Source organism: Schistocerca piceifrons, chromosome X, assembly GCF_021461385.2.
Source record: "Schistocerca piceifrons isolate TAMUIC-IGC-003096 chromosome X, iqSchPice1.1, whole genome shotgun sequence".
Taxonomy (NCBI): Eukaryota; Metazoa; Arthropoda; class Insecta; order Orthoptera; family Acrididae; genus Schistocerca; species Schistocerca piceifrons.
Window position 1 is genome coordinate 93,050,402 of NC_060149.1, and position 13,570 is coordinate 93,063,971.

General features: G+C 44.2%; 1 protein-coding gene across 3 annotated transcripts in view; it reads left to right on the plus strand.

The window, feature by feature from the left end:
• The first annotated feature begins 6,232 nt into the window (after positions 1 to 6,232).
• LOC124723125 (sodium-coupled neutral amino acid transporter 9-like) overlaps positions 6,233 to 13,570 on the plus strand; it is a 345,123-nt gene continuing 337,785 nt past the window's right edge. For all 3 annotated transcript variants that reach the window (XM_047248313.1, XM_047248312.1, XM_047248311.1), the window contains exon 1: positions 6,233 to 6,366. In XM_047248313.1, coding sequence (XP_047104269.1) covers positions 6,245 to 6,366 — 122 coding nt within the window. In that variant the 5' untranslated portion in view covers positions 6,233 to 6,244. The remainder of the gene's footprint in view (positions 6,367 to 13,570) is intronic.

Genomic DNA, 13,570 nt, shown 5'->3' on the forward strand with positions numbered 1-13,570 from the left:
TCTACCCTTCATTCGATCCCTGCGAAACCCTATATTTCAGCAGGATAATGCACGACCGCATGTTGCAGGTCCTGTACGGACCTTTCTGGATACAGAAAATGTTCGACTGCTGTCCTGGCCAGCACATTCTCCTGTTCTCTCACCAATTGAAAACGTCTAGTCAATGGTGGCCGAGCAACTGGCCCGTCACAATACGCCAGTCACTACTCTTGATGAACTGTGGTATCGTGTTAAAGCTGCAGGGGCAGATGTACCTGACACACCATCCAAGCTCAGTTTGACTCAATGCCCAGGCGTATCAAGGCCGTTATTACGGCCAGAGGTGGTTGTTCTGGGTACTGATTTCTCAGGATCTGTGCACCCAAATTGCGTGAAAATGTAATCACATGTCAGTTGTAGTATAATATATTTGTCCAATGAATACCCGTTTATCATCTGCATTTCTTCTTGGTTTAACAATTTTAATGGCCGGTAGTGTATTATACTCTTGATCGAAAAAAAGAAATAGAATACTGTGGCCGGAGTAAGCAAATGTTTTTCCTTTAATCAAGACCCCAAAACATGTGGTACTGCTTTTGTGAGACACATATCTGGTTGTTCTTTTGTGGATGTGGGATGACAATCAGGAACTGAAGTTTCACTTGATGTTGATGCTGAAGACTCTAAAGCAGTGGGCGGTTCGGGCACGGGAATGTTTGGACCATGTGATATGGGTCTTATGGCTGATTTTACGTTTGGACAAAAAATGCCTTTCATACTGTTCTTGTTAAGCCCGCCAAAGCTAGAATTGTACTGGCGGATTTCAAAGCTAGATCTACCTGGATGTAGAATTTTAAGGTATTTCACAAGACTGTGAGTTGCAAAGTTACGCAGTTTGTAACACGCAAACGTGCTCAAGCACAAGAAAATGATAGGTAATTCTGCGATTGCATTTGGTATTGAATTCACGGACACTATCGTTCCTAATTATTCAGCGGCAGGAATGTTGACCAATCTGGATTGTATTATGACATTCACAGAGACCGCACACTATCTAGTATGGGTGAAGGAGACACGATTGTCGGGGTGCAATCGGCATCCGGAATATCACATTTGTTTCATCATTGAGTATACCATCTTGACTCAAGACAAGAGTCAAGATGGTATACTCAATGATGAAACAAAGCACTAGGCTTTACCAGAAATATCGACCCTTAGACAATGTGTCTAATAGTGTATTTTAAATACGAGAGTATGCCATCTTAGGCACTGTTTAACACTTAAAACACTTGATAAGGGCACTTTGAATTCGAAATCATGATCGTGTAAGTGTTAATGTAGCACTGCAAAAGCCGGCCGCTGGTGGCCGAGCGGTTCTGGCGCTACAGTCTGGAACCGCGCGACCGCTACGGTCGCAGGTTCGAATCCTGCCTCGGGCATGGATGTGTGTGTTGTCCTTAGGTTAGTTAGGTTTAAGTAGTTCTAAGTTCTAGGGGACTTATGACCTCAGCAGTTGAGTCCCATAGTGCTCAGAGCCATTTGAACCATTTTTGAACACTGCAAATAAACAAACAATGTAATAGCGGTAATGACTTTAAAGAAATGTTCTAACAGAGTTCACACTATCTGATCAAAAGTATCTGAATAGCACAACGAACTGTGGAGCTGACCTCTAGACGGCACGTGAGGCGGGCCCATCAGTATGAAGGGCAGCGGGGAGTATTGTGTTGTCAGTAAAGAAGTAGTGACAGGCCAATTGTGCGATCAGGACAGCTCAGTGACTTCTAACGTGAACTAGTCGTTGCACGTTACCTCAATAACAAATGGATCACGGACATTTAAACCCTTCTAAAGCTGTCCAGGTCGACTGTCGATGATGTCATTGTGAAGTGGGAAAGTGAAGGAACGACCGTAACTAAAAGAAGGCCAGGCAGAGCTCATGAATTGACAGACAGGAACTGTCGATCATTGTGGTGGTAGTAAAAAATTGCACTAAATCTGCGGAAGCAATCTCTGGTGTGCCACCAGCAGTCCAGCTAGCACAGTGACTGTGCACAGGGAGTTAACAACAATGTGGTACAGTGGTCGAGCAGTCCGCCCCCGGTAGCTCAGTGGTCAGCGCGACTCAATGTCAATCCTAAGGGCCCGGGTTCGATTCCCGGCTGGGTCGGAGATTTTCTCCGCTCAGGGACTGGGTGTTGTGTTGTCCTACTTATCATCATTTCATCCCCATCGACGCGCAAGTCGCCGAAGTTGCGTCAAATCGAAAGACTTGCACCCGGCGAATGGTCTACCCGACGAGAGGCCCAAGTCACACGACATTTAGTGGTCGAGCAGCTCGTCATAAGCCGCACATTTCTGTATCTAATTCTAAGCGACGCTTGAAGAGGCATGACTCGATACGAGTGATTTGGAATAATGAATCACGCTATACTCTCTTGCAATCCGATGCTACGGAATGGGGAGGTTTATGGTGGTTAGGGTGTGGTCTCCTTATTGTACTTATGGAAACGTCGAATGCTGGAGGATATGAAAATATTTTGCAGCACCGTGTACAGAGTACAGTAGATGAGATTGTTTGTATCAACATGACAGTGCACCCTGTCATAAAGCAGAATCTGAGACGAAATGACTTGTGGATAAGAACATCCCAGAAATGGATGTGAACCCGATGGAACATCTTTCGGATGAGTCAGAAGATTGATTTCCCTCGAGACGCCGGTGTGCAACTTGGAGAATGAGCTAGCATTCCTCCACAGATATCCAGACACCTCACTGAAAGTGTCCCCAGTACATCTACATCGACATCTACATCCATACTCCGCAAGCCACCTGACGGTGTGTGGCGGAGGGTACCTCGAGTACCTCTATCGGTTCTCCCTTGTATTCCAGTCTCGTATTGTTAGTGGAAAGATGGATTGTCGGTATGCCTCTGTGTGGGCTCTAATCTCTCTGATTTTATCCTCATGGTCACTTCGCGAGATATATGTAGGAGGGAGCAATATACTGCTTGACTCCTCGGTGAAGGTATGTTCTCGAAACTTCAACAAAAGCCCGTACCGAGCTACTGAGCGTCTCCCCTGCAGAGTCTTCCACTGGAGTTTATCTATCATCTCCGTAACGCTTTCGCGATTACTAAATGATCCTGTAACGAAGCGCGCTGCCCTCCGTTGGATCTTCTCTATCTCTTCTACCAACCCTATCTGGTACGGATCCCACACTGCTGAGCAGTATTGAAGCAGTGGGCGAGCAAGCGTACTGTAACCTACTTCCTTTGTTTTCGGATTGCGTTTCCTTACGATTCTTCCAATGAATCTCAGTCTGGCATTTGCTTTACCGACGATCAACTTTATATGATCATTCCATTTGAAATCACTCCTAATGCGTACTCCCACATAATTTATGGAATTAACTGCTTCCAGTTGCTGACCTGCTATTTTGTAGCTAAATGATAATGGATCTTTCTTTCTATGCATTCGCAGCACATTACACTTGTCTACATTGAGATTCAATTGCCATTCCCTGCACCATTCGTCAATTCGCTGCAGATCCTCCTGCATTTCAGTACAATTTTCCATTGTTATAACCTCTCGATATACCACAGCATCATCCGTAAAAAGCCTCAGTGAACTTTCGATGTCATCCACAAGGTCATTTATGTATATTGTGAATAGCAACGGTCCTACGACACTCCCCTGCGGCACACCTGAAATCACTCTTACTTCGGAAGACTTCTCTCCATTGAGAATGACACGCTGCGTTCTGTTATCTAGGAACTCTTCAATCCAATCACACAATTGGTCTGATAGTCCATATGCATTTACTTTGCTCATTAAACGACTGTGGGGAACTGTATCGAACGCCTTGCGGAAGTCAAGAAACACGGCATCTACTTGGGAACCCGTGTCTATAGCCCTCTGAGTCTCGTGGACGACTAGCGCGAGCTGGGTTTCACACGATCGTCTTTTTCGAAACCCAAGCTGATTCCTACAGAGTAGATTTCTAGTCTCCAGAAAAGTCATTATACTCGAACATAATACGTGTTCCAAAATTCTACAACTGATCGACGTTAGAGATATAGGTCTATAGTTCTGCACATCTGTTCGACGTCCCTTCTTGAAAACGGGGATGACCTGTGCCCTTTTCCAGTAGAGTTGAAGCTTTCGTAAAGGCTAAGGGAGGACACGCCCCATATTAATGTCTACAGCAAGTGTCCAGATGCTTTTGATCAGACGGTGAATGTACAGGGTGTTACAAAAAGGTACGGCCAAACTTTCAGGAAACATTCCTCACACACAAAGAAAGAAAATATGTTATGTGTACATGTGTCCGGAAACGCTTACTTTCCATGTTAGAGTTCATTCTATTACTTCTCTTCAAATCACATTAATCATGGAACGGAAACACACAGCAACAGAACGTACCAGCGTGACTTCAAACACTTTGTTACAGGAAATGTTCAAAATGTCCTCCGTTAGCGAGGATACATGCATCCACCCTCCGTCGCATGGAATCCCTGATGCGCTGATGCAGTCCTGGAGAATGGCGTATCACAGCCGTCCACAATACGAGCACGAAGAGTCTCTACATTTGGTACCAGGGTTGCGTAGACAAGAGGTTTCAAATGCCCCCATAAATGAAAGTCAAGAGGGTTGAGGTGAGGAGAGCGTGGAGGCCATGGAATTGGTCCGCCTCTGCCAATCCATCGGTCACCGAATCTGTTGTTGAGAAGCGTACGAACACTTCGACTGAAATGTGCAGGAGCTCCATCGCGCATGAACCACATGTTGTGTCGTACTTGTAAAGGCACATGTTCTAGCAGCACAGGAAGAGTGTCCCGTATAAAATCATGATAACGTGCTCCATTGAGCGTAGGTGGAAGAACATGGGGCCCAATCAAGACATCACCAACAATGTCTGCCGAAACGTTCACAGAAAATCTGTGTTGATGACGTGATTGCACAATTGCGTCCGGATTCTCGTCAGCTCACACATGTTGATTGTGAAAATTTACAATTTGATCACGTTGGAATGAAGCCTCATCCGTAAAGAGAACATTTGCACTGAAATGAGAATTGACACATTGTCGGATGAACCATTCGCAGAAGTGTACCCTTGGAGGCCAATCAGCTGCTGATAGTGCCTGCACACGCTGTACATGGTACGGAAACAACTGGTTCTCCCGTAGCACTCTCTATACAGTGACGTGGTCAACGTTACCTTGTACAGCAGCAACTTCTCTGACGCTGACATTAGGGTTATCGTCAATTGCACGAAGAATTGCCTCGTCCATTGCAGGTGTCCTCGTCGTTCTAGGTCTTCCCCAGTCGCGAGTCATAGGCTGGAATGTTCCGTGCTCCCTAAGACGCCGATCAATTGCTTCGAACGTCTTCCTGTCGGGACACCTTCGTTCTGGAAATCTGTCTCGATACAAACGTACCGCGCCACGGCTATTGCCCCGTGCTAATCCATTCATAAAATGGGCATCTGCCAACTCCGCATTTGTAAACATTGCACTGACTGCAAAACCACGTTCGTGATGAACACTAACCTGTTGATGCTACGTACTAATGTGCTTGATGCTAGTACTGTAGAACAATGAGTCGCATGTCAACACAAGCACCGAAGTCAACATTACCTTCCTTCAATTGGGCCAACTGGCGGTGAATCGAGGAAGTGCAGTACATGCTGACGAAACTAAAATGAGCTCTAACATGGAAATTAAGCGTTTCCGGACACATGTCCACATAACATCTTTTCTTTATTTGTGTGTGAGGAATGTTTCCTGAAAGTTTGGCCGTACCTTTTTGTAACACCCTGTATATGTAGAAGTGGATAAACCACGAGGTGCCGGCCGCTGGTGGCCGAGCGGTTCTAGGCGCTTCAGTCTGGAACCGGGCGACCGCTACGGTCGCAGGTTCGAATCCTGCCTCGGGCATGGATGTGTGTGATGTTCTTAGGTTAGTTAGGTTTAAGTAGTTCTAAGTTCTAGGGGACTGATGACCTGAGATGTTAAGTCCCATAGTGCTCAGAGCCAGCCAACCATTTTGAACCAATCCACGAGGTCGAGGTGGTTTACGGGACGAAGGAATAATACGCACTGTCAGTGGCCCGGTAAGGAAGAGAAGCGATGTTATTTGTGAGCTGAGAGCGTGGACCCGTGTCAGCAGGGCAGCAGAGTCGCTGGCCGTGGTTATGCAAGGCGCGGCGCGGCGTGGCGCGGCCGGCAGGCAGGAGCTGGCAGTGGCTCCCTGGCAGCGGCAGCATGTACGACAAGATGGGCGCGCGCAGGAACGGCCGTCGCCTCGCTGACCACTCAGACTCGGGCAGCGAGTCGCAGCCGCTGCTCTCGTCCGACGCCAGCCACGCCAGCCGCCGCAGTTTCGGGCGAGTATTCTCACACTGCCGCGGCTTGCAAAATGGTTCTCGCTCGTCTCCAGGCGTACACGTATTCTGTCGTTAACGAAGTGCCTCTTCGTACGCGCAACACCCTTTTTTCTCGGTGGGAGACACGGACCTTAAAACATTTTAAAAGACAGGCTGGCCCCCTTGTCTATTGAAATGATTTGCTTATATAATCCACAATTGCAGTTTCCACCGTCGTCCGTTTCGAAGTGGAACATTGCTCAAATTTTCAAACATTTAAAAACTTAGAGACTGTATAAATGTCATCGTCCTATGGTCAATCTCCAGAGACTGTAAATATATCGTTTGTGAAATCCTTTGTGTAAATAACATTAAGCTAATGTCAGATACACCATCTGATTGCAAATTGAACAACAGATTACAATCAAACGATTTATTTGTACAGCAGTTTGTGTAATTTATACTAAAAACCAAAAACCACTCCGTCTTCAGGCCGCAAGTGGCCCATCGGGACCATTCGACCGCCGTATCATTCTCAGTTGAGGATGCGGATTGGAGGGGCGTGTGGTCAGCACACCGCACTCCCGGTCGTCATGATGGTTTTATTTGACCGGAGCCGCTACTGTTCGGTCGAGTAGCTCCTCAATTGGCACCATGAGGCTGAGTGCACCCCGAAAAATGGCAACAGCGCATGGCGGCTGGATGGTCACCCATCCAAGTGCCGGCCACATCCGACAGCGCTTAACTTCGGTGATCTCACGGGAACCGGTGTATCCACTGCGGCAAGGCCGCTGCCGTTATTTATACTTAAAAAGCAAAAAAAAAAAACGTTGCATTCATAGCGATTGGAGATGGGCCATGCGACTTTGATTTGAATACACTGTACGATATTTTTAAGTTTTTAAATGTACTAAAGCACGAAAATTTTAGTCAGTGTACCATTCACAAATGGCCAAGGGCCGAAACTGCAGTCGTGAAGTTCATAAATAAACAATTTTCAGAGGCGAAAGCGAGAATGAGGTCTTTAAAATAAGTTAAATAGCTCATCGTTGTTAATCTAGACGCGTTTAGCGTTTGCCCACCTCGTCTTTCAGGCGGTTCAAAAATGGCTCTGGGCACTATGGGACTTAACAAATTCAAATGGTTCAAATGGCTCTGAGCACTATGGGACTTAACATCTGTGGTCAGCAGTCCCCTAGAACTTAGAACTACTTAAACATAACTAACCCAAGACATCACACACAGCCATGCCCGAGGCAGGATTCGAACCTGCGACCGTAGCGGTCGCGCGGTTCCAGACTGAAGCGCCTAGAACCACTCGGCCACCACGGCCGGCTTTCAGGCGGCATCCTTTCATTAATAGGTCTGCATCTACGTCTGCCTGCATATTCTGCAAACCAGCGTGAAGTGCGTGGCGGAGGACACTTTCAATTGTACCACATTTTAGAGTTTCTTTCCGCTTTTTTCACATATGTAGAGCAGGAAGAATGTCGACTTAAACGTCTGTGTTGTTCCTGTGATTAGTCTAATACTGTTTCGTGGCCTTGCAGCACCGATGATTAGGAAGCTATAGCACATGGTGGTTATAATTAATTTTCGTTACTTCGTCCTGTTTACTGTGTGCGTACCCAAGTTTCTAGGAATGACGTTCAGACGAGATGATGGTTACTTGCGAGTCTACTGATTCTCGTCAACACAGACCCCTGTCAGACTGTCATCCAGCACACTCGTCAATTGCTTGATTGTGTTTTGCGTTGATCTCGAGTCATTATATTTTCAGTAGAACCCGGCGTGCCAAACTTAACCGACAGTGCATTTGGTATCCAGGACTGAGCTGAGACGTTCTCGGGGATATTTAGGGCCCGCATTGCGTAGAATATGATAACGTATTCTCTACTCAAGCTTTTTTGTTTCTGCCGAAACAACGTTTTATCCCGCGAACTTTTGTTCGACGACATCAATCTTTGAACTTCAGTCCAATGATATAAAGTTCCTTACACAGAGGAAAGTTAATTTTAAAACGAACTGAAAACTCTTTCTTCTTGACCATATCACTATTATATACACTCACACGTAAATGGCCAAAACTTACCAATACAATTTTCCTTTTGCGAGTTCCTGACTGTTCTTTAGGCTGTTTCTCGCAAATCCGTATCCAAGCCTCTCGATCCTTTCGTTAATGATCTTTCAAATTTCTTCGTAACATATCATTCATCACTTGATTTTTTCATTCTGCAATGGGTCTTCCCGTTTTCCTCTTGTATGGAGGTTGCCAACATGTCCATCTCCGAATCACATGCCCACCCAGTTTTAAACGCCGTCTTTCCACTTCTTCGGTGATGTACGTGGAAGTTTTCATCGGTTTCCAGTTTTTTGTATTTGGCATCTTCTCTCACATTGAAAATCTTCTAAAAAAATACATTTGCGCTGCTTCAAGTCTTCGTCTACTTCTTTTGTCATTTCCCAGGTTTCCACTCAATGCAACAAATACTTTGTATTAACCTTTTTTCCTGCGTTTTTATTAATTTTATATGACCAGTGCAGAGAATTCAGCTTATTGATTGCTTTTTTAGCGTGTGTTGTCCTCTGACTTATTTCTAGTTTATTCGAACCCTGATCTGAGATTATAGTTCCTAGATGTTTATAATTTTGACATGCCTCAGTAGTTTTTCATCTACGCTGACGTCATGTTGTTTACTTCGTAGAGAGAGGTTTTGTTTAAAAATTTATCGTTAGTCCGACCTCATCGTATGTTTCTAAGATTTTCTTCATCATATACTTATTTCATAATCATTTTCAGCCGTACTATTTGACCATCGGCGAATAGTAAACTCGATAGGTAATCCCCATTTACGTCTAGGCCCATTCCGCCACGCAGTTTCATCTATTCTTTAAGAACTTCGTTCAGATAATACTGAAACAGAGTAGGTACAATACAGCACCCTTGTCTAACGCCTTTGGTTGGTATTGTTACTCGGGAGATACCTTTTCCTATTTTAAGTCTTGTCTCTAACCTCTTGTAAACTTCTTTAACTGCAGCAAAATGTTAAACAGCTTCTTAACGAAACGTCCCTCGTCGCTACAGTATGTTCTGCAAATGATTTCTGGCACGTGTCAGTACTTAATTAGCTAATTCTCGTGCACATATGGACAGGCATTGTGCTTTCCCGGTACATATATTAAGTCACGTAGCGCTTACTATGCGGCAACTCGCTGTTCAGCAAACATCAGTGATATGGTCGGACTTCTGTATTTGCCTATAAATGATCACATCTCCACACAGAGGCTATCAATGTGCCTCTCACTTTTACATGTTTTCTACTGGCCATCCTCACTCATACAGTTGTGTCGTTGGGTTGGCTTATCAGTTTCTTCCTCATTTGTATTTCCGTAACACTTGGTATAAAGGGAGAAGGAAGACTAGACCCGTCGCCATGAGGTCTTAGATACAGATCACGAGCTCGATTAAGGGAAGGCTGGGGAACCATCCTGACATTTGTTATCACAGAAAACCTAAATCCAGGATCTAAAGCAGCGTTCTCCCGCTTCTACAGCTCGTAACATGTTTATTTGATGTGAGTTCCAGTGAGGTCTTGTCGGAGAGTCTTCAGGGAATGGCACTCCACTTTCAGTTTTTATAGTGCACTACTTGACTTGTTTTTACTACGAAATACACATGAGCAACCTGTCCCTGCTTTAAGCTAGTATGCGCAAGTAATTATTAATCAGTTAGCCTTTCTCTTTCAGTGTTTTCGATACTATTTGTACTTTGCGAACTGTTTGAAGTTAACCGTTCCTGCACGTTTTCTTGCTAAGATTCGCCTACATATTTCGTTTCTGGAACACTTGTAGATAAAAGTAACCTACCGTTGATGACTTATTACGGATTTGCCTAGCCTGTCGGTGGGTCACGTTATTTTAGTTCTAAGCGCTGTTTGTTCTTTTATATTCTTTTGTTGCGTATATTTGAACGAAAATTGTGAGAACGCCGGAGGTCTTCACGCGCGCCAGGCAAAGCATCTTAAATTCAAGTGGCTGACTAAACCAAGGCCATGCTAACGCTACCGGTCAAGAGCCGGTGGAAAGCGCGTTTGATTCTTCTGACTCATTCCTTTACTCTATTGTGCTTTGCGCGTATGAAATCAGTCCGCATACTGTTACTAAAATTAAAGCTTGTTCATCTTACACGCTGGCCTTCTCTCACTACCAACGGTACACTTCTATTTTTTCAGATTCGTTGAAGCATAGCAGAAGAAATGCAAAAATAAATAAATAAATAAATAAAAATAAAAAGTATAAATCACCATTTATAATATGTAGTTACGTAGTATCCACTTTCAAATTTAGCGATGGCAGAGTGCTGTAACGACTGTAGTTGGTGCAAATGTTTGTAGCATTGCTACGATTACATGTATCATGTATGCGTTAAGGGCAACACAATCGATGGTAATAACACCCAGTCATTACCCAAGAATACTCACATTCACGCCGGCCGGTGTGGCCGAGCGGTTCTAGGCGCTTCAGTCTGGAACCGCGCGACCGCTACGGTCGCAGGTTCGAATCCTGCCTCGGGAATGGATGTGCGTGATGTCCTTAGGTTAGCTAGGTTTAAGTAGTTCTAAGTTCTAGGAGACTGATGACCACAGATGTTGAGTCCCATAGTGCTCAGAGCCATTTGAACTCACATTCACGAAGATTGTCGCGAAGAACCATGCAGATAATGTGAGAGACTATAAGTCAATTGGCATCTAGAACTTTCTTTTTGCCTGCAGGCCATACAGCCACCGAAAAACTTGGGTCTGGAATCACATTCCAACGCGAGCTTCAAAACCTGATTTCTAATGGCCGGGTGGCCGCTTTCAAACTAAAAAGACTGTGTTGGTTTGTTGCAAATAGTACGTCGACCGTGCAAGCTGAAGGGAGAATAGTTTTAACTATTCGTTCTATTACATCTTTTCGTTGTGCATACAAACAGAGAACACAAGTTCAGATTTAACAGTGATGGGAAAAGATATCGGTTGTGACCTTTTTAAAGGAACCGTTGCGGCATTAGCCGTAAGTGATTTAGGGAAACCAAGGAAAAGAGTAGCTGTAGGTCACTGGGCGCGTATTTGAATGGCTGTCGTCCCGAGCGTGAGTTCAATCTTTTTGACTGCATCACTTCTCTTGGTCTGTTGACGCACGAGGAAGAATAATTTTGACTACCAACATAGCCTCATAAGGCTCGCTGAAAATTTACACACTGCTCGTGAGAAATATTACCATGTAAAATTCTCAGTAAATATTTGGCCCACAACTTTTGAAGGCCACCTTATTGTATTAAACACGTTACCAGGCTCTTGAATTGTTCGTTGTATTTAAGCGTACCGCGAAATGCCATGCCTAAACTTCTGGAGGAGCTCGAACTGCAGTTACACACCAGCTTGTAGTATCTTAATAACGACTGAGACGGGTACTCTTCTACTGGAGTAAGTTGGCTGTAGTTATTTTGGCCAATGATTGTTAGGTGAACGTTAATCTGTTCTGAAACCTACCGTAATATAATGCTGTTTTGTCAAATGAAGGCATCATTCCAGACCGTGACTTATGTGATATAGATTGTTGATGGCGTACAGCAGCAACCAGCTACAAACCGGTTTTAGATTATGTTATTGAAAAATTACCAAGTTGTACCTTGCAACATTTTTTTCACATTTGAAAAGACCTTAATTTCCCGGAATAATTTTTGTAACTTCAGAAAACAGTAAGTGAATACTATGATTTAAAAATGGAGTAACAAAATATATGAAACTTCTATTACAGGGCTGCCTAGAGACGAAAGTCTAAGAAGTATTCCCAGGTACAACACTCTTTGCTGCTTTTTCAACCAAATAATCTAAAACCAATTTGTGGCTTGTTGCTGCTGTACAGCATTAACTAATGTAGTATTTTATTTAACGCACGAAATTTGTGCTAAGTTTGTTATTTCAAGAACGGAAAAGAAATGACTCATACCAGTAGTGCTGTAAATATTTCGCACCTCTAACCGTTGGTTCCCAGGCGAGAAATGCTACTTTTTTTCCAGTGCCTCCTCTGCATTTCACCAAGTTTTCAAAATATCATCCTGTTGTACCCAGTACTTATAGGGTGCTCTCTTAGCCTATTATCATCAAGATCAAAGCAGATCAATTACCTTCGTAACCTGCCATAATGGTGAACCTGTCTGGTGGTGGGTTCGCAGTACTCACAGCTTGAAGATATGACATCACACGGACGAAGACTATACAGAGTGAAGGTCAATAAAATTCCCGAATCCACGTCTCTTGTCTGTCAGCGATTCGCTTTTGCGAGCACAGCCAACCGTGGAAACCGTTAATAGTATAATAGTGTACAAACTTTTTAAATATGTATAGGCTTCTTTGCGCTTTTCTTCCAATAACAACGTTAGCTTTCGCCACAGTATTGCATTCAAGGGGTATAGTCCAGAAAGTTTTCTCCGCCGTCCTTCCACAGTGTAACCTATCCTCACACAAAAACACCGACTACATTTACATCTAAATATCCAACCACACTCTGCAACTCATAGTGAAGTGCATAGCAGAAGTACTTCCCTTGCACTACATACTAGGGGTTCTTCTCGTCCCAGTCACGTACGGAGCACGTGAAGGACGACTGTTAAATACCTCTTTACGCGCCGTAATTAATCCAATATTGTCCTCACTACTGTAACGGGAGCGATACGTAGGAATTTGTTGGTGATTCATCATTTAAAAGTGGTTTCTGAGACTTTCTAAGTCAACTTCCGTGGAGTAATTTGCCTCACTGTTCAAGTTCTGCTATATCAGTTTTTGCAGCATCACCGTGACACTCTCCCATGAAAACTGTGACCTTTAGTACTGCCCTTTTATGTACACATTCAATCATTCAATGTCTCTTGTTAGCACTATTTGGTATCGGTCCCACGCACTGGAACAATTTCCTAGGAGGGCTCACACATGTGTTCGTTAGCAATCTCCTTTGTACGCAGACTGCATTTTCTAGTATACTACCAATTCTAACATTCTGCGTGGCGTCTTTGTTCTAAGTCGTGTCTCCCTACCACTTTCACGCAACGACGCTCTGAGCGTGTTTTTTAGGGAATTGACTAGTTTGAACCTGGGACCTGTTGCTGGTAAGGAGATGCCAGACCACACATGACATGTAGAGTTCAGAAGAGTTCAGTGAGATTAGCGATCATATAACCAAA